Consider the following 22,639-nt stretch of genomic DNA (forward strand, 5'->3'; position numbering starts at 1 on the left):
AGATTGGCCAACTGGATTCAGGATTGGCTGTCTGATAGGTATCAGAGAGTTGTGTATGGTGGAGCATTTTCAAGGAGACAGAGGGTTACAAGTGGGGTCCCACAGGGCTCAGTACTAGGACCTATATTGTTTAACCTTTATATCAATGACATTGCCAGTGGATCGCAAGGGGATATTCAGTTGTTTGCGGATGATAAGAAGCTGGGAAGGATTATTAGTAATAGTGCAGATGTGGTAGCCCTGCAAGAGGATATGAATAAGCTAGATAGATGGGCAAATGAATGGGGGTGTCAGTTTAATGCAGCAAAATGTAAGGTTTGGGAAACATCGATGGGATGCTGCATACTCTATGGGAGGAGTTATACTGGAGGAAGTAGGGGAGACAAGAGATCTGGGGTTGATGATTGATAGAAACCTGAAGTTTAGGGGACATATTGCAAAGGTGGTGAAGGTAACACAGAGGATTGCTGCAATTATGAGAAGGACACTGACCTGCAGAGATAAGAGGGTTATCATTCTGTTGTATAAGTCTCTGATTAGACCACACTTGGATTATTGTTCTCAGATTTGGTCCCCAGGATTTGAAGGGGATAAATTAACTGTGGAAAGGATACAAAGACAGATGACAAAGATGGTTTCAGGACTGTACAAGGATAGTTATGAGAATCGGCTGAGGGAATGTGGACTGCAGAGTTTGGTGGATAGAAGAAGGAGAGGTGATATGATTGAGACTTTTAAACTGTTGAGAGGTGGTTACAGGATTGACACTGGGGAGTTCTTTCACTTGGTTGAACAGCGGGAAGGAGTGATGACAAGAGGCCATCCCTGGAAGTTACAAAAGGAAACTGTGAGCAAGAGGGTGAGGAGTGGTTTCTTTGCATGGAGGGTGGTCGAGCCGTGGAATGCATTGCCTGATAGAGTGGTGAGGGCAAGAACGGTCAATGAGTTTAAGGAGTGGTATGATAGACTTTGTGTTTCTTAGGAGGGGACCTCCCCTCGATGAGTCTTGACAGACTTTATGTTATTAGGAAGGACCTCCCACGATGAGTCTTTTGACTCCATGGAGGCCTGAATAATAATAATAATAATAATTTCCCATACTTTAGGAATAGTAAGAACGTTGTTGCGGTTTAAGTTTGGTCTGTGTAGTAGGGCTTCAGAACTTTCTTTGTATAAACGTTCATGTTTATATAAAGATCTATGTAAAAGTTTAGACTTTTCCCAATAGATCCTATGGTTTGGATTTTCAATTCCGTGTTGAGAGAGGCCAGATTTCTGCAGTTTAAAAAGACAAATGTGGTCTTGATGTTCCGAGATGCGTTTCTGAACAGACCTACCTGTCTGTCCAAAGTAAGATAATTTGCATGAGCATGGAATCTCATAAATGCCAGGCAACATCAAAGGTGAGAGTTTGTCCTTAGGAGAAGGTAACAAGTTGTAAATTTGGTTGATATGTTTGTAAGTAGTGGCAAAATTGTATTTCTTCATAATTTTAGAAAGACGTTCTAAGATGCCTTTAACGTAAGGTATGGGAATCCTATGGACTTCTGGTTTGATGTTGTGGAGAAGTTCTAAGATGACGTTCTAAGATGCCTTTAACGTAAGGTATGGGAATCCTATGGACTTCTGGTTTGATGTGTGGAGAAGTGACTACTGATGATTTTTTGAGTTGTTTTAGGATTATATCCATTTACGATGGCTGTATTTTTGATTACTTCTAATTCCTGGTTTAAAGATTCTTCAGAGGAGCAGAATTTGTGTGCTCTGGAAACTAGTGATTTAATAATGCCAGATTTCTGAGATGGATGATGAGCAGAAGAATTGTGAATGTAGCAACCTGAGAATACATAGACCAAACTTAAACCGCAACGACGTTCTTACTATTCCTAAAGTATGGAAAATTGTCATACAAAATTGTGTTAAATACTTTTTTTTTTTTGTACTACTGTAGCACGTTATGCATGTTTAATGAGATTCTATTGTAATCATGAGCCCTAACTGTATGTTATTCCTATTATTGTTTAAAACTACTGCACTGATGATGTCCTAAGATACTTAGGATGAAATATTTACAATTAAATAATTTTCACTGTGGTTAATACGTGTTTCTTTTAATTTTGTCTTAATGGCCTTAATCTTACACTAGACTCCTTCAAATGAGCAGCCATCCTCCTACCTATTTTCTATTCTTTTTGGCTGCAATTCATCCACTATTCAACAGTACCTCTCTTCCAACCTATCTTCTCTATCTTCCATGAAAATACTAAACCCTTCATATTCTATCCTTGCAACGACATCATCTGCTTTAGCCAAGTCTCACTAATGCCTATAACGTTTGGCAAAGTTGCATTAACCAATGCCAAAAACTCTTCCCTCTTGTTCCTGATACTTCTGACATTAGTATATAGAAACTACAATATCCCTTTAGGCTCACCTTCACTACATGAATTGACTACCCTATTCAATATTTACTGCTTGAGAAATTAGATTCTACACTTGGTCATTCTCACACTCACTCATCTCACGGGTGCCTTCACACAAACTCACTTGCTTCCACCCTAATTGTTTAAGCTTTACTGAATCTGCACCTCAGCATGCTCAGTCAACAAAGCTCTCTCTAGACACCTAACACCAAAATTTAGATGCAGTCCATCAGCATAGCACAAATCCTTTCCATCAAATACAGACCATAGACCTATAAATCATGCATCATTCCTTCTGCATAACCTGTGTATAGACTTATTAGCTAGCAACGCCCTCCTTCTCAGTTTGCCTCTATCATAGTATGGTAGGAGACTTACATCTTCACCTTCTCACTCTTCAGTTTTGCCTCTTCTAACAACTCCTTGACATCCTCCTTTAGAGAATACTTCTCACCTCTCAAATCATTTGTGCCAACCAAGACAATCATTTCCTTCGACTTAGCTTTTCGCATCCAGATGGGGTGACTATATCGTGAATTTTTGCACCAAGGAAACACGATTTTGTCATCACACTTTCATTAAGTACTCTCCTGATCATTGATTCTCTGTATATAATTTTCTCCTTAACTTGTTTTTCTTGTTTGTTCTTGGCCTTTATTATTACTTTGGACTACCTACTTCCTACTCTTTTCATCCCTGCTAATTTCTTGCTGCTTCTGCAATTTTTCAATTTCATGCTTTGTCCTGCGAAGGATAACATTCAAGCACACTATTTCTTTATTAATGTCCATTTCGTTCTCCTCTATTTTCAGGGGCACACACTGGACATTAATAACATCATCGGTACTGTCCACTCTACTAACACATGTTGCGATGCACAACTTATTAGATTACAGATCCTATCACAGATGAGATAGTCTATTGCAGCAGATTAGCTTACTGTTGAGTGAACGTAGGAATGCTAGCATTGAGTACTTAAAAAGTGGTACAAAAAATTATCTGAGTTGTTTTTTGTTTTTTTTGTTTTTTTTTGTGACAACTCCTGATTCTAGCTGCTCCACACTAACAGCAAGGCAGGATATGGTTATAAATGAATGAGCACAGCCACTATATCTTGAAATTCACATTGTGGGAAGCCTGAGAGCTCAAAGGGGTCCCACTAACTGTAGTATATAATGTATACAGTATGTGATAATGGATAAATATTTACTAATATAGATTCATATCTACAAATCCTGTGATATGAGACGAACATTCTGACACAGTTAAACTCCGTAAGATTAGAAATTTTTGTTAATGTATTCTGAGTTTCATGCAACACAAACACAGAAAGCATCAAAAATCCTAGGACCAGATAGAATCATACCTGGCTAGAAAACCATGTTGGAAGTTTACTGGTGAAAGATGAAATTTTTTTTTTTTACCTCGGTAGGATCATTATGACTTACAAGCACTGAAATGTGATATGGTTTACATGGTCTTTGTTATCATAAGCTTACAGAATCACTGAGTTTTCATTTAGTTGTCTTATATGAAACAACTAAAGCTTTAAACAAGCCTCCATAGCTCAATCAGTAATGATAATGTACTGTTGTAAAGTTCAAATCACGTATGGGATGTGAAGAATAAGGGCTTTACAGCTGACTTTATTTAGCTACCTGAACTGAAATCTGGGATAGAGTTTCCTCCAGCAGGCAGGAAAACTGGTCCATTGAATACATATATATAGACATAACAGCCTTTGGGAATATAGAGAAGAATGACAAACTGGCCATAGGAAAAAATTTTTGTAAACTTCTAAACTATAAGACTTAACCTATTCTTTGATTTGGAGGGAGGGGGCCATGAGAGATGTAAACATGCAAAATTCTATATCCAACTAATGTGAAGTTGACAGCCTCGATTATACAAGAAGCTTAAGAGAGAAAATCCTCAACGTGCAACTTTGGTTTGCATATACAATTAAAATAAGAATATAATTTCTTGTCGATTATAATTTCCTATACCCAAGCATAAGCAAATAGAGTTTGACATGAAAATACTTCACATGATGCAAACTCTGTTTGCTTATGTTTAGGTATACAATTAAAACCAGAACATATCGGTCTAGTTGGCTGAGTGGTTAGCGTATCCGCACTCCAGCCAAAAGGCTGCAGGTTTGAATCCTGCCATGGGCATGGGTGTTTATGATTGTCTGTGAAAATATTAGTAGTGGGCAGTAGATGGCGTTGGTGTAGATGATGCAGTTCACTGTAGTTGGTGGATTGGTGGAGATGGAGAGTTGTAGAATAGGTGTCCTCCCTCGATGAGTCTTTGGACTCCTTTGAGGTGTCACGTAACAATAATAAAAAATTTAATAGTAATAATTTCTAGTCTATTGTAATTTACTTCAAAACCAATAAAAAAAATTTTTACAACTATCTCTGATCCAGGGTAGTTTAAAATTGTGGTGAAAATGTTGCTACTTGTACATGGAAAATATAAGAAATCTGTGTTGATTTAATCTCAGTACTTTCTATGTGAAAGGGCTGCAAAATTCATTACAAACACCATTATCCACCTGTTAATTCATCCAACAAGCAGTAGACTACAGAGAGCATGATACTGCAAAATACAAACATCCCAAAACCATGCTGAACAGGTATATTTTTTCAGAAGCCTAACATGGGCAGGCCAAACACACAATAGCATCTCAAGTACCTTGTGGTCTACAACCAAATGATACTACAATAAACAAATATCTTGTAACAAACACCTAAAAAACCATTACCTTACCCATTAGTCCAGCATAGGTGGGGCAAGAACTCAACAATCATCTCTAATACAACAATCTCTTTGCAGAACCGATAAAAGAATAAGGAACCATTGCTCCAATCAAACCACTGTGCCACAACAGTTATCAGCAACCTCAGTATCTTCATGAGCATAGCTCCAACTGAAGAGACCTCAATCTTCATAGGTCTGGCTCCAACTAATGGCATTTAGTAATGTTCATCTTTGAGCTTGCTTCATGTAAGCAGAGAGGTTCTACCCAGTGGTAGGTTTTTGCCTCACTTCTGCCATCACTGAGTGTCCTATCCTGGAATGAATGAGATCAGGAGTGATGAGTTTAGTGATCTTTTAGGTCACTATGGGGGTGATCTTGGAGATCACTGAGAGTTTTTCGAGCGGTATCCTCCACACTACAACAGAACCTTAATAAAGGTTGAAATCTGGGATGCAAATCTTTGAATAATGAATAGCATTATACATGTCTGAAAGGAAAATTTAAAAAAAATAAAATAAAGATAGCAGATAACTCTTCCCCCCCCCCCAAGGGAGATAATTTATATATTTATGCAATCTCTCAATGCATACTTTAGTAGATCAACAGTCTTCAACCTTGTACAGGAATATTTGCATCTGAACTCAGTTCAGGCAAGAAATTATCACAGTTTAAGTGGAAAAAACAATAATAAATAAATAAAAATACTTTCCATTCAACTTACAAAAACAAATATAAATTATGAATAGCTGAATTTATTTTGCTTTTATTCCATAATTGATATTTCTTTATTATTATTTTTTTCCTGGATTAACTACTCACTGACCTGGAAAGAAATTTCCATAAAACATGCAGAATTAGTAAAAATAAATAAATAATAATAAAATTGCACTTATAAAGTATGATATTCGTAATTCATACAAATGTGATATGGATAGGCGTTAAAAAAAAAGTAAATAAATAAAATAATATGAAAACTATGTCAAACTAACGGTATGTCGGTTAAAATCTTATAAACGTTCTTTTCCCCATGTCAATCTGTATTCAATATGGTCCATTTGTTCATTTACTAAGAAGTCTTATAAGATATACATACGTTATTAAAAAAAAAAAAAAAAAAATCGAAGAGCAAATAATTACAGGTGTCAGAAAAAGTATTTATTGGCCACCAGTAAGGACAACAGGAGTTACCTGATTTCTTCTCACTTACCAAAACCTGAGCTCCTCAGAGACAACTGCTCTGCTAGCTCCAATACTTTTTTCCAATTAGATTCATCTCTACTACGAGAAATATCATTTTCTATACGAGTAGAAGCTTTAGGTTTCGATGCCATAACCACCCGTTAAATTCTTGTGTATACTTCTTTTGGTGCCATCTATAAAATTAAGCATATAGTTTTCAAAAACTATATTTTCGATATATACCTTTAATATATCTTTAAACAATATTCTGTAAAAAAAATTCTGTATCATAAGCACTTAAGTTCAGTGAAGGATTAAAAATATCCGCGAGCATTATTCAAATAGAAATATTTGCGTATAGAAACTTTAGCAGTTACGGAAATTATTAGAAACTGAACTAGAAGCGAATAAAATCAAAAGAGCAATTCAATAGGAAAATGTTCCTGCTCCTATTGAATTACCGTGATTTGAAATTCTCATGCTTTTTCTATACGATCTACCAAAAGTACATATGTTATCCTTTCATTTGGTGCTTTAGATTTAATGACTTCGCTAGTTCCATAGCTGTACCATTTGATTGACACTCGTCAAAAAACTAGCAATCAGTTCTCTAATGAGATCTTCGTGTCTACCTCGGATCTCTCTGCTTGGCGAATGATTTCACAGACCATACATATTTATATACAGGGATAGTTGCAGTCCATCATTCCTCTCAATATTCGGCAGAGAAGCAAGGTTTCATACTTTTCTTTGTATAAGAATTACATAAGATAATGACTTTCGTGAAAGATCTTAATCTTCCCACAAAGATTTGATGTTTGGCTGAGATGGCATTTTTGTACAAGTCCTGATTGTTCCAGATGATCGAAACTAATGTAGTGGAGGTGTTCATCACAACGAAGAGCCGCCGATTTACCAGTATAGACCAAATAAACGCCTCCAAAACGCAAATGAAAGAACAATGGTACATGGCTCCCTTCGACTGAAACAAACCAACGATTTCGTAGTGACGAGTTAAAACTTTACATGGACTCTTTTAATTGAAGGTAGGTTAATCGATTTCATATGGAGTAGTAGGATTTTTTCGATTGGAAACGCTTGTTTATAATCCTGCATACAAGTAAATTGGCAAGGAGAATATGGGAAAGTTACAACAAGAAATACCACTGGTGAAGGCGGTAAATGGTGTTAAGTGTAGATTATGGTGGATGCATTATTGGTGGATTTAGCAATAGTAACGGTGAGTTCTGTGTAGAAGAGATATCTGTAAAGTAGAATGCTCTCCCTTGAATGAGTTCTTGTTAATAGCATGAAAGGACATCTGTTGGCTAAACAATCTAGACAGTTTGGCTATTCCTTCTGTTCTTTGGCTATTCCTTTTGTTAACGGTGTCTTCTTCGAGACACAGTTAACATAAGGAATGCTATCACGATAGATCGCCTTTTGGGAGGCCGATAACATGGAAACCCTACAATTATTAATGACTTTGTCGACAGAAGACTCGTTCCAGCCATTAGTATTTATTTATTTAATTCCCGGAAAGCAGCACTACAGTAGGACACAGATAATGTGTTGAATGAATCACTCTTTATTGTTCCATAATTTTGAAAAGAATTATGATTATGATATGAAAGATATCACCGTAAAGACTGGAGTTGTTTAAAAAAAAACAGAGCAGCGAAGCCACTGTTTGGTTCACTAAGAAGATCTAGAAAAAAATTATACATGAATCTATCTTCTGGCATGGTCTGCATTGCCATAGTTCTGAAAGTCTTTTCAGTAATCGATTTTTTTCTAGCGGACCCGTTTACTTATGACAATGTCAAATTATATTCCTGTGGTTAAGAGGATAAGTAAAAACACTACGCTAACCTCTTTCATTTCTCAAAAAGAATAAATGAGTCCATTTAACCATACGTTTTGAAGACTAATGGGCAAGTATTTTCATCCAACTCCAGCCTTAGCCAATCAATCACTGAGTAGCTGGCCTAAGACTATAGCGACTTTAAATGACACCTAGAGAGGAGAGAATGACAGACAACTGGATCATCTCGTGATCTCTAAATTTGACACTATAAGTTATTGTTTAAAATAATGTGAGGCGTACGGTCGATTTTCTTGAGTTTACGGACGAAACACTTTCTTGAGTTACCGGGATTAAATACATGCTTTACAGTGCCAGAGATCAACTAACTCAAAATCCACTCGAAAAAGGCTTACTTACAAAAACTTTCTTTAGTTGCAATCAAATTGAACAATTACAACAATCTTTCTTCTGTCTGTCTAGCACTATGGAAGAAAAACTTAATTTCAACAGGGTTACTCAAGACTCAGCTCTATATAATTCTATAGTTATGTTGGTAGTAAAAAGAAACGTAAATATGGAAAGACCGCCTCTAGTTGGTGGAGATAGAACACAGGTCAAATTTTCTTAAGATATAGTGGAAATACCCAAGTATTTTGTTAGTCTATTTCATCTACGGAAGTTGGGAGTAGTGTTGAATTGCAAATAGAAGTAGAAGAGAAGACTAACAGAAAATGGGAAGTGTTTAGAATATTAAGTAATATTCTAACGCACATATGTTCTTTACTATGTAAAGAACATATGTGCGTGCTTGCATTATGGGATTGAGGTAGTTAATTTAAGGTTATTAGTCACTATATATAGAAATAGCATATTCGTTACGATACTTCACGCAGAAATTTTACTTAAACTTGAATAAAGAAATAAACAACAATATAATTTCTAGGCAGTTTAATTTAATTTATAACCAAAAAAAAAAAAAAAACTGCCTACATTACAAGGTATATTCAAAAGGTTCGAAAGAGCTGGCAATACCATTGACTTGTTTGTTTATCAATTCTGACAATAGGAACCCCACCCCATAAGAGATGAAATAAGAAAAATGGTGTCACTGCATGAGGTAAAATACAAGTCTCTAGTGTCTAACTATAGCCCAGTGTGTGTATATCAGTTCTAGTGGTGAAGATAGACAGTCTGGCAATGAAACATAATAGAAACCTAAAATGATGAGAACGGAAATCTTTCAAGAAAGCTAAACAAATTTAGCTTTCAAGAAAGCTAAATTTGTTTAGTTCATGCTGGAGTAATGTGGTTACATTGCGAGTTGAGAATGAGGAACGCAGTTTTCTAAAATATGAGGGCATCGAGTGGCGTTTCACATGGTTTTCTTCGGACTACTATTGTTAATTTTGTATATCAATGATAATTCATATATTCATATTATATTCTCATAATAAAAATATAATCCATAGTGTAAAAGGAGATATTCTGATATTCTGATTCTGTTTGCTGGCAATGCTGATATTCTGTTTGCTGATAACGCTAATTAGGAAGAGGAATCTAAAGCAATTTCTGATCAGCTGGTTATACTGACAATGAAGAAACAGAGAGCGTTCTGGCGAGAATAATTAAAACTGTCACTGTACACTGGAATATTGGGTATGAGTGAATATTCTCAAATTCTCCTCATACTCAGTGCTTGGTCGATAGGAGGACACAGGAATTATTCCATCATAAGATAATGTGTGATACGAGAACTAGAGATTATATTTGGAACTGTATTGCCAGAAAGAAGGCAGGGCCACAATATGGGAGGCATTGCACGAGTGTGTGTGTGTGTGTGTGTGTGTGTGTGTGTGTGTGTGTGTGTGTGTGTGTGTGTGTGTGTGTGTGTGTGTGTGTGTGTGTGTGTGTGTGTGTGTGTGTGTGTGTGTGTGTGTGTGTGTGTGTGTGTGTGTGTGTGTGTGTGTGTGTGTGTGTGTGTGTGTGTGTGTGTGCGCGCGCGCGCGCGCGCGCGTGCGTGCGCACTCCAATAATGAATACAAGCACAAAATGTTATAATTTTGGTCGATTAAGTGTTTTACCTCCTCGAGACTACTGTTTCTAATACTGAAATGTTAGCTTGGTCGATTAACTGTTTTACCTCCTCGAGACTACTGTTTCTAATACTGAAATGTTAGCTTTTAGGTCAGTAGATGACAACAGTTGTCTGGCTTACTCTGCCTTCTGAAAGCCTTGGTTCACTAATAGCTTGACCGGACTATCAGTTAAGGCCAAAAATGAAGAATGGCTGTTCATCCATTTAACTTTCTTATGACTAATGGAGTTCTGCCTATTCCTTTTGAGAATAAGAAGCGCTGGAAAATGTATTTGTTTTTTAATGCTCGACGGCGTGAGAACTAGTTAAAATGAAGCATACAAAATTTCCTCGTCAATGACCGAAATTAAACCTTTTTTTTTTCTTTTGCAAATTTGCTTTGATGGAAGTTAGTTCAAAATTTTTGTTAGTCCTATTTGTTATTTGTCAAATCCCTTGCTATGCTAAAAGCATTAGAGGCTTATTTGTTTTTTTTTTTCAAAGGTCATCTGATATAAGAAAAAGTTGAAAGTAAGCTTAGAAACAGATCCTTTCATTTGCCAATCGACTGTCCTGGAAGTTATCAAAGACTAAGTTAATATCTTTATTTTAAGCGTTTATCAATCTAATTGTTAAATATGCTTGATATAAAGCTTCTTCACATTGGAATTGTTGAGGGGAATGTTTCACTGAGTTTATGTTTCTACAACTTTGTTGGCTATGACCATCGAACATCAACGATCACCGATTCTTCTTTTTATAATACACTATGCTTCAACTAGAAGTTTGAGAATGGCGCTCAAAAAGGAGTTAAACTATCTTCCAGTTAAATAATATTGAGATAAGAAGTAGCATTATCTCATCTAAATGTATTTTTATTTAAGCAAATCACACAATTTAGAGAATGGGTTAAATAGACCCAGTGTCTTATTAGATTCACCAATATTCGATAACGAATATACACAAAAATTGTAGCGAGCGGAACATTCCTCACTGCTATTATTAAAAACGACTGTTCACTTGCTTATGAAAAATGGAAATCTTACAAACATTATTATTTAAGGGGCATCTAGGAGTAGCTATATTAAATTGCATATCTATGGAAAGGATGACCAATCTGGTAAAAGTTGAATGGATGAATAATATCATTAAAAAACCCAGAAAACTCATGATCACTACTAGGATAAGACAAGAAAGTTGACCATTATGGTAAGGAAGACAAAATCAGATTACGAGAAGAAAGCAGTGGTGCAGGAAAAAGGAAATACCAAAGACTGATTTCGATTTATATGTGGAAATTAAGATGAACAATGACTATCTAAGATTATCATCAATGAGTAATAAAATTAGGTAGAATATTAGTGAATCAAGTCCATGTGAAGTGCTTAAAAGATAAATAAGCGGCTAATATGGGCAAAAGATAATGAGTATTGTGGAGTAATGCAAGCATTTTTGGATAAACAAATTGCAAACTGTGTACCACATTGATGGAACTGTACTTCAGGAAATAGATGAAGCTAGGATTTATAGAAAAGTAAACAGAAAGTTTAAGTTTAGAGGACATCTTTCTAAGTTTACTAAGGTAGCTCATAAGATTACTTGGTTATTGAAGAACATAACAAATGAAGATAAGGAAGTTGTTATTCCTCTTTATATGGCTGTAATACGTCCAGATCTTGATTACTGCACTCAGATATAGTCTTCTGGGGATGATGAAGTGGTGGAGAAGATTCAGAGGCAAGCCAATAAGATGGTGTGGTTTGTGAAATGTTCCCTATTGAGAGAGATTGAGGACATGTATGGACTGCAAAAGTTGATTGATAGGAAGATTTAAGTTAATTAAAAGGTTTTATAGGATTGATATATGGGAAATGTTTTATCACCTGGCTGGAGGGGCAGAAGACGATCTCATTTCTAATCCAATTCTAATTTTTGTTACTGAACCACCTTATACTGGCTCACTTAGAACTCTTTTTAAGCTCTTAATGGTTTTATTATTACAAAATTTAAAATAGCAAGCATGCCAACAATTATTAAAATAAGCAGGAAATGATTTCGAGGTGCTTGAAAAATTTCAATAACAGTATAATTTAAAACACCTGTTTGCTTTTATTTAAAGGCTGTATTTTATTTACTCTAAAACTAATGATTCGTCCTGGGAAAGTAGTGCGTGTTCTCAACTTTGTTAAGTGATTTTTATTTTTATCTTTTTTTTAATGACTTGTAGAGTATATATTCTTTTGCAGGTGTCGCTTTACGTAAGTGGTAAGTTGGTGTTTTATTGTCATAAGTGTTGCATTTAAAAGGTAATTAAGTCTATTTGAATTGGCACATTTATTAGGTTTTTTATACAAAAATGACTATATAATTACGTATCATTATCCACCGCATTATGCAATCTTGATTATCCTATATCGATACGACTTTGTCCATGATTCGTGTTATCGTTCGTCGACTCACGTACTCAGATCACAACTTGCTATCCCAATTGAGAAGCTTATGTATTATATTTATACATATATTCTTTGTTTCTTCATTTATTATTTCATTATTTAGTGTTTCACCGAAAAACCAGTTCTGAAAACGTGGTTGGTTTCACCGAGATATTTCAGAACAACTTCTCCTATGTATGATCACTAACACGTGTTGTGTAGAAAGGACCGTACTTTTACTTTAAATGTTTATGTGGTGCTTTTTTTATGGGGGGGGGGGACCGCAACGGGTGCTGTATTGTTTTAATTTTCAGTCTTTTCTGCTAGCAAAGAATGCGTACCGGCACATATTGTTTGGCAAGAAAAGTGCTTTATAAAATATATATTTCATGAAACATACAACTGCATGTTGCATGCAATTTTAAATAAATAGGCCTCTACTGAATAATAATAAAATACTAATGAGGAGTAAAATACATAAGCTTCTACTTAGCCAACAATGGTACCTCTGTGCTGGTATCCTGCATTATATAATGGCAAATAGGTGGGTTAGATTAAAGTGGCCATGTTTTCCATAATAAAGTGGGAATGGGGACACTATTTTAAATGAAACTATTGTTTACAAACATTATATTTGGACATATTTAATTTACAAATGGATTATTGCTTCCTGTTTCTATAGACACGTTCATCAAAGGGCTTGGTATATTTTTCCAAAGAATGTGCTTCTTTAATATACTAGGATTTGCTTCCAATTTCTCGCTTAATGCCACACAAGATAAGTAGTTATTCATTTTAATTGCTGTAATAGATCATAATGACAAATGTAATCCAGAAAGTGAAATTTAAAAAAAAAATAATAATCCCTAAATTTAAGGAAGCTTGTGAGATCATTATCAACCACCCCAACTAAACAATGATGGTCTAAAAATCCCATACATATGGAAGGCATATATTCGTCCCGCGAATCCTTCCTCACTAAGAACTATAAACAGGACTCTAGAAAATCCAGGATCCAAAATCTATAATGACAACTTTAATACTGAAAAATAGGACGTTGTAATTTTTAAATAATTTTTTTTTTTTGGATCAAAAATAACAATTGTAATAATAGAAATAGGACATCACTGTTATGGAAGGAAAACCATCTGTAAGCAAGAATGTTTATTCATGTAATCAAAAAATAAATTAGCTTGATGTAAAAAAAAATTTTTTTTTTTTTTTTTTTTTACTCGAGGTCATGCCAGTGAGTAACGTGATCAAATCAATGTTTCTCTAGCTTACAGTTTGAAATGTAATGCAGCTTGTATTGTATATTTATGTATGCTCCAGATGATGATCTTGATACGAAGATCGAAACGTCGGGATAATAAAAAGAGTTATTCTAACACGGTTGTAGAATCCATAATTTCAAAAATGAATGCTGATCGCCGTGTAACACTAAAAGAAAGGATTCTCCTAGTGATGGTACTGGCCCTTTTCATTCTTCCTCTTTTTCTTTCTTTTCTTCCCATAATCTTCGCTTTACTTCTCCTGAGTTTTTTTTCGGACCATCAATGTGATCCAACACCTTGCTGCCATGTGGTGTGACCTCTTGACATCTGGAAAGGGGGGGGGGGGGGTTCCTGGTAGTCTGTTTTGGTTCCTGCTTTTTCAAAACAGGCACTCCAGATGGCCCCAGCCAGGATCAATCAATCAATTAGTAGCTTGTCTGCAAAAGTTAATTGTGTTGCAGTGAATCTCCTCCTCCATAGTCCAGGGACAGGATGCAAGGCTTGCTGTGGTATTAATATAGCGTCTGAGGTAATAACCCTAGTGTTCCACTTCCAAGCACATTTACTGATTGCCAGTTATAGTTCGCCCACCGATTAGAGGTCCCTCGACACTTCTGTGCATGTCAGAAAAAGGAGAATCCATTCCGATAATAGGGTAATCAATCTGTCTTCTGGGATGTGCTTGTTTATTATTACAGGTCGGAAAATTTAGCTTTTCTTTTATGAACATTGTAGTTTTTAAAGTGTAACTATTTTGCTTGTATAACAGTTGGAAAATTGTACATAGAGTATTAACAAAATTAAAAAAGGTATAGCATAAAACAAAAATTTAACTAAGTTTATTTTTAAGAAAGTTTTCTATAAAATAAAAATAATTATACAGAAAAACAGAAATTTTTTCAAATGAACTCAGATATTCTAAACTTACAGTTGAAAGAACTGAGAGACTTTAATGTCCTAAACCGATTAATTATTTATGACTTGTTGCGACTCTTTTAACAAATCCATTCAAAAATATTGGAAAAAAATATCATTATCAAATCCTTTTAATCTTCAGAGTCATCTGAATCGCCATCACTTTCACTTAAACTGATCACCAAAGGTTCGCATAATTCTTCGATAATTCCGTCTCTGTCCCAATACATATTTTCCAATGAGGTGACATGAGAGCAATATTTTCCCCAGTTTTGAACTGTAATACTTTCAATCGCCTATTCTGAAAGCTTAAAAAGTTTCGACATGTCAATATCTCCAGTTACGTTGTGATGGCAAATGAAACTTTTCACTTATGCCCAAACATACTATAGCATTAATATCGCAATGATATGGTGGTAGCCTCAAAGCTAGAAATCCATGCTCTTTGAGCATCGTGTCGAATTTAAATAGTTAGTTGTGGGCGAGTTTCTTTTGACCAAATTAAGCAATTCAATTTTTCGCATATCTGGGGAATGAGAAATGTTATTTGCAGAGAGCCAATCCATAAGAATTTGCTTCTTATTAGACCAATTTGGAACTTTGTTTAATAGAGTGATATGAAGCGTTATCAATTATAACAACAGCATTTTTAAGAAGGTTTGGAATCAGTTTTTCTTCTACCCACTTTTCGAAGATCGTAGAATTCATTTGCCTATGGTAATTGGCTTTGTATAATGAGTTTGAATTCGGTAAAAAACCCATTTCTCCACCCACACACAAAATTATTATGCGTCGCGAGGCATTTCCGGTTTGTAGCACTCCACATTCTTCTTTAGACTGCCAACATTTTCCATAAGTTAAATTACTATCAATCCAAGTTTCATCTAGATAAAACAATGTCACTTCGCTCCATGATAAGTTTCCTTTTATTCTGGGACTTTTTAAAACAAAATCCGATTTCATGAAGTATTTTCCTTAAAGTTTCTCTTTTCCAAGGAAAATTAATTTTTTCTTTAAGCACATGAATCAATTTCGGAACAGTTGGCACTCTTTTCACGACCATGTAAAATTCGTGAATAGTTCTTCTTATAACATCTACATCAAAATCATTCAAAGCTACGGTTTCGATGGTTTTCTTTACTCTGGCGCTTTTTTTTTTTTTTTTTAGGAGATTTAAATTTTGGCTTACCTTCACCTTTTGATTCCCTACGAATTCTTTTAACAGTTGATCCTGATACGCCCACAATTGCACTTGCACGTTTTATGACTTGAGAAAGGGGAACAAGGAGGTGATTCTTTTTCTCAGAATGTCAACACATTATTCAATATTCTTTTGCAAGAGCTACTGAAACGTTTAAGAACAGAACTTGTTGACTGTACTGGATCCATCATACAAATTTATAATAAAAAAATAATGCAAAAAAAGCAACAACAAAAATCAAGCTAGTACCAGTACAGCGACAGACAAGAAAGCATGTGATTTCGCATGTTGGCGACCAATTCGTACATCCTTCATTTCTTTCTCCCCTTCAGCATGAATCGACTATTCATGGCAAAATGCCAAGGAGAGATCTACAAACGGTGGACGAACTATACTAAGCTTCCATGTGCAGGTCCATTTTCAATAGGAAGCTCTGGCACTGAACAGAACATCCCTTGAGTATGAATCTTTCATCTCAAATAGTTCAGGGGCCTTTACAAGGTCCCCAGTCAAATACTGATATGCTGTAGATACATCATTTGATAACAGAAATAAGAGACATCTGACACCAATATTGATGTAGTGCTTCTTATCATTCATGCAACAAGTGAAAAGCCAATAGGGAAAATGTCACACTTCTTTATTAAAAGAACTGTCAGGTTCTCTCAAAACAGTTAAAGAAACTAAATTTTGGTGATATTTTTTGTGGAAACATCATGTCAGCAACACTGAAAAACTAACGAGAGCAACATCAATGGGTGGAATACTAATCACAGTAACACCTCATTAAACACCCAACTCTTTTAAAGGAGTGATGGCAGAACGGGATCTCTTTGATGTTCCTGATGAACAAATATATGCTTAGAGCTTACAGATCAAGGAGTGACAGGTACACATAGGGATCACCACCTGCTTCTGATCAGGAATATCATCCTTACATTTGATACACCTAAACCTCCAACATCTGTAAAAGCAGGGTAAATCAGCTGCCCTGTTAGGCTGTACATCCCAAATCCCCTGAGATGGCAAATGTCAGAAATATGGGCATGCCCAAACTGCCTGTCGTCGATGTGGCAGCAAAGCATGTGATACTAAATCTTGCTCTCATAAAAGCTAAATGTGTCAACTGTTGGGAAAGATCATCCAGCCTATTCCTGTGCATGTCAGCAGTGGAAGGATGAAAAAGAAATACAAAAGATTAAAACAGAACAAAATATATCATATCAGGACACAAAAAGGAAGTTAGCCACCACCACACCTGGCCTGAAACTCCTTTTATGCTGAGCAGATGGCAGTTAAGAAAATAGCAGCAGCAACCCAAACTCATATGTCTATTCCACCATCTTATAATTTCACATATCTGAACTTTATGATTGTGGATGCTTCTCTGTGAAGCACATCAGCTGCACTACCTAGTCTCACTCCTGAAACAATTCTGAAAATGATCCCATTCAATGAGAATCCACTTGTCAAAAAATTATGGCAATGATATCACTGAAAGATAAACCACCAGACATTCTCTGGGAAAAAATGGATACTTTGGTATCCACTGAAAGTAAATTAAACTTGCCAAATGATCCTGACACCTACTGAACATTTTTCCAGAGGAAGAGATAGACATTGGCTTTCCATACTTCCCAAAATCAATTGATAAATATAAATCTAATAAAGGCAAGCCCTCATCTTCTCAGAAATTGGATGTCTCCAAAGCCAAAACTCTAAAAAAAAAAATTTACAGTGGAACTGTCATAAGTTTGCCAAAATATCGAGGTTATCAAGATTTTGCTGCAAGAAACTTATTTAAAATCCAGCGAGGATGACCCCACCTTAAGGAATTTTACTGTTCGGACAGAATTGGAGAGGGTTGTGCTCATGGTGATGTAGCTATCCTAGTTGCCTTCCAGTAGGTCCAGCTTAACACCACTCTGGAAGTAGTGGCAAATTGCCTATTTATGGGATTTCTTATTACAGTATGTTCCATTTATTACCATCATGGTCTGAGTTAAATGAAATTGATCTTGATAATCTTATTTTGCAATAGCCTGAGCCCAAACTTCTTATGGGTGACTAATGGGCGCAACACAAATGGAGAAGGTTGTATCATCGAGTGAATGATTGACAATGATGACCTCTCCCTTTGAATAATATACCCAATGCCTTCTTTCATATGTCTACTCACTCATTCTGCAATAACAATAGATCTTATTGCCCCCCCCCCCCTGCCATTTTTCCATTGCTCATGAGATATCAAAGAGAACATCTATGGAACGAAGTGATCATTTTCCTATTATTTGCACTGGCCTCATAGGAACCATGTTCTTCTACGTATATGTCCATGTGGAAAATGGACCGGGCTGACTGAAATACTTTTTTCCATCTTATAAAATTTAATGCTAAAGCAGTTGGTCAAACACCTATTGTTGAAGTATGTAACAGATTGTACTGTACAAGTATCAACAGCCACATCCCAATTTCCACTATAATCAAAGCCTTGGCAGAACCTGAATGCCAAGCAGCCCAAAGAGATCAGGACAGCATGGAGTGTGTTTCATAGATACTGCATCAAATCTCATTGCTTTCAAACATGCTTGTAGCACATTACATTAGATGTCAGAGTCAAAAGCAATCTTGGATCTAATTTATTTCATCTGTTAATCAAACAAGTTCAAAATTGTGTGGGATAAAATCTGGAAAATGAAAAGTAAATGTAGAACATGCACACACACCATTTGTCTACCTTGGATCATAATGATGTGTTATTGCTGAACACAAAGCCACGGCCAACATTTTGGGAGAAAATTTTGCTATAACCCTAGCAACAGATCTTCCTGAATGTTTAATATCAAAAGAATAACGACAACAAAAGAAACAGTGACTAACTTCTATAAATGGCATATACAATCAGCCATTTGTTAAGGAGAAACTAAAAAGAGCACTTTTACTCTCTCATACTAGTATTAGTGTCTGAAGACATCCATTACGAGATGATGAAACATCTTCCATCACCTTCTCCATCCCAAGTCCAGGAATGGAATCCAACATGAGCAAGCAATTATCGACCTATTGCTTGGAACAGTTGTTTTTGCAAGATGGCAAATGCCAGGCTTCTCTAGTACTAAGAAAGCAAACAGTGAACTTCTGTCCAACACACAATGTGGAATTCGTAGATGCTGTTCAGTTGGGCCTGGTCCATCTAGAAATATATATATAAGAGACACTTTCCTGAAATGAGGACATCTGGTTTCAGTCTTTTTTGACATGAAAAAGCTTATAACACACCTGGAGATATGGCATATTAAAAAATAAGGGTTTTATCTTTGTCTCCGGAGGATACCTTCCCATTTTTATTAAAAAACTTTCTCTCTAGCCGAATCTTCTGGGTTTGAGTGGGAAGCATGTTATCTTAACCACATCATCAAGAAGAGGGTATTTCTTAAGTGTGACACTTTTTGTTATTGAAGTTCATTCAATCACTGAACAGTTTCCCCCCCAAAGTAGGCAATGCTCATTATGTTGATGACTTCACAGTTTACTGTTACTCTTGCAATATGAGGGTAATTGAAAGACAACTTCAACAAGCAATCAATCATGTCTCTTCACAGGCTCTTAGTAATGTGCTCAGGCTTTCAGCAGAAAAAGAAGTGTGTATACACTTCTGCCAAAAATGTATTCTTCATCCAGATCCTGATTTTAAAATGCAATAAAGTATTATTCCAGTAGCACTAGAAGCCAATTCTTGGGACTCGTCTTTGACAGAAAGTTTACATCCTTGCACACATTTATCAACTTAGAGAAAAGTGCAAACAAACATTAAATATCCTTTGTACTCTATCCTCTACAGAATGGGGCAACTGAACAGCATCACAAGACATTCCTTGTTCTACATTTATAGTGCACTTAATTTTGATACCAAGTTTACAGTTGGATCATATCCATTATCAGGGTATAAAAATAGCTGCTGGTTCTTTTCACACATCACTCTTCAAAATCTCTGTTAAAGCAAACTTAAACAGTTGTCTCTTAACTATGCCCTAAAAATAAAGTCTCTTCCAGAATATCCAGCATGGACCAGTATTTTTTCTCTACGTTGGGAAGCTCAATAATCCATGTCAGACTGCCATATGCCCCTTTGGCATACATGTAAAAGAGATCATGCGAGCATTTGCCATAAATGTTGATAATGTTACCAGTGCACATTATAGCATTCCTCTGTGGCAGGTTTACACTCCATTCTGTAACTTCTCACTCTGTCGACTAATTATGCAAGTCTCATATTGCATCATCCGTTTACCTGCAATTGTTAATGCACACAGAGTAACCCATTCTGAATTCTTGCCCATCTACACTGATGGTTTGAGGCCTGAGACCTCTGTTTGTTGTGCTGCTGTTTTTCTAACTTTATTATCTCTAATCAGATCCCACTTGGTGCAGTAATTATAGAGGAGAATTGTATGTCATTCAACTTGTTCTTGTGCATATAAAAGAAAACTCACCAGAACTGTATCATTTATACAAATTTGTTGCATTCCCCCCCCCTTCTTTGTACAATCCACATCCAGTGAATTTCTTGGCATCTTTAATTTACAGTGCTTTGTGAGGTTCTATGACTGTTGTACAAAATACGGTTACTTAATGTTTGGTTGTGCTAGATTCCCAACCACACTGGAATTGAGGGAAATGAGACTGCAGATGCTATCAGCTCATACTCACGGCAGGAAGCTGACAAACAAATTGCTTGAGATTAAGCATTGGCATTCTAGTCAATGTAGAAACAGAAGAGAGGAAGTTGTTTTTGCTAAGTTCTGCATAGGTCACGGTCATCTTACATGTTATTTACTGAGGGCTGATGTCTCACCTCTGTGTGTGTTAAATGGTGAGACACACCATTTGTCATATCCTGGTGGAGTGCCAGCACTTCACACAAAAGAGGAATGAAATTTTTGCTAATAACTTTTTAAACAGAATTAATTTATACAAACACATTTGACTAGTAAATTCTATCTATATGTAGATAATTAATTCCTTAACTTTATTTAAAATTTGCTTTTTGTATAACATTTTATTTACTAATTTATCTCTTTGTTATTATTTCTTGTTATCTTGTATACTGCTATAAACTTTGGTTTGGTGCAGTATGACCTGTGCTGACCATGCATCCAATTTATTGGTGCAAGGACAGCATGATTTATTTTTTTAAAAAAGATTTTATAAAAATGTGAAAATGTTAACTATACAATGGCCTGCCATATATAATAAGTAATAATTAAATTCCTAATTTTAAAAACTAGTTTTGCTTTTAGAAAGTTTATATTTGATACTTAAACTATTAATTATTATGTTGCAAATGCAGTAAATTTATTTTATAGGTATTGCTGTGCAGCATATAAATCAAAATGCCACAAAATGAACACATCGAGTTGCATCGGAAAAGATGTGGCTACCGTTTCGATTACCATGAACGTAAAAGAAAAAAAGAAGGCCGTCTGCCTCACAAGCTGGCAGAAAAAGCAAAGAAACTGAGGGGTATTAAGGCTAAAATTTATAACAGACAAAGATTTTCTGAGAAAGTGCAGATGAAAAAAACATTAAAGATTCATGAAGAAAGGAAAACCAAGCAAAGAAATGATGAAAAAATACCAAAAGGTGCAGAACCTGTTTATCTTCTTGACAGAGAAAGTCAATCGCAAGGAAAGGTGCTTTCAAATATGATAAAACAAAAGAGAAAAGAGAAGGCTGGAAAATGGGATGTACCACTTCCAAAAGTGAGGGGTATAAGTGAAGCAGAAGCTTTTCGGGCCATAACAACTGGGAAGAAGAGGAAAAAAGCATGGAAGAGGATGGTGACTAAAGTATGCTTTGTAGGCGATGGATTTACACGCAAACCTCCAAAATATGAACGTTTTATTCGGCCAATGGGATTAAGGTTTAAGAAGGCACATGTTACCCACCCCGACCTAAAAGCTACCTTTCATTTACCAATCAATGGAGTAAAGAAAAATCCAAATTCATCACTGTACACATCTCTTGGTGTTATAACTAAAGGTACTGTTATTGAAGTTAATGTCAGTGAACTTGGTCTAGTAACACAAGGAGGTAAAGTTGTATGGGGGAAGTATGCTCAGGTCACTAATAATCCTGAAAATGATGGTTGTATTAATGCTGTATTATTAGTTTAGAAGAAAAAAAAAATTACCAGTGTAAATATCAGCAGAAACAAAATAAAAACACCTTTATAATGTTTATTCCTTTTATTTTTGGAACCACTCGTTTTGCATACATTCTGTTCTAAAATGAAAATTTGAATAAGCAGCATGCAGTACATTAGCAATATATTAATAAATTTAAGTTTAAGTAAGGAAATATCAGCATCCTCTTCAAATACAGAAGAACCTATGCGTATACCTATCCCCTATGTGCAAGGCGAACACATAGCTAAAGTTTTAAAACAATGTGGGATTTAATATCCCCTTAATTTAAATAACATAGCTAAAGTGTTAAAACCACGAAATATTTGTGTGGCCTTCCGACCCATAAGAAAAATCTCCACATTCCTCGTGTCTCCAGAGG

The 22,639-nt window shown here is 35.7% G+C and overlaps 2 protein-coding genes across 5 annotated transcripts in view; one reads left to right on the plus strand and one right to left on the minus strand.

The window, feature by feature from the left end:
* Ttc7 (tetratricopeptide repeat domain 7) overlaps positions 1-6,523 on the minus strand; it is a 371,341-nt gene extending 364,818 nt beyond the window's left edge. The window contains exon 1 of the mRNA XM_090400945.1: positions 6,398-6,523. Coding sequence (XP_090257071.1) covers positions 6,398-6,521 — 124 coding nt within the window. The 5' untranslated portion in view covers positions 6,522-6,523. The remainder of the gene's footprint in view (positions 1-6,397) is intronic.
* The window catches only part of Ip259 (NSA2 ribosome biogenesis factor-like IP259), a 64,900-nt gene extending 42,588 nt beyond the window's left edge, over positions 1-22,312 (plus strand). For 2 of the 4 annotated variants that reach the window (XM_090400261.1, XM_090400259.1), the window contains one exon: positions 21,439-22,312. In XM_090400261.1, the coding sequence (XP_090256387.1) occupies positions 21,466-22,248 (783 nt within the window). In that variant the 5' untranslated portion in view covers positions 21,439-21,465 and the 3' untranslated portion in view covers positions 22,249-22,312. The other 2 variants (XM_090400260.1, XM_090400258.1) reach the window with 2 other exon arrangements.
* Positions 22,313-22,639: the final 327 nt, after the last annotated feature.

The sequence above is a fragment of the Typopeltis vanoorti genome, chromosome 11 (genome assembly GCF_054136105.1).
Source record: "Typopeltis vanoorti isolate ZY-2024b chromosome 11, IOZ_Tvanoo_1.0, whole genome shotgun sequence".
Taxonomy (NCBI): domain Eukaryota; kingdom Metazoa; phylum Arthropoda; class Arachnida; order Uropygi; family Thelyphonidae; genus Typopeltis; species Typopeltis vanoorti.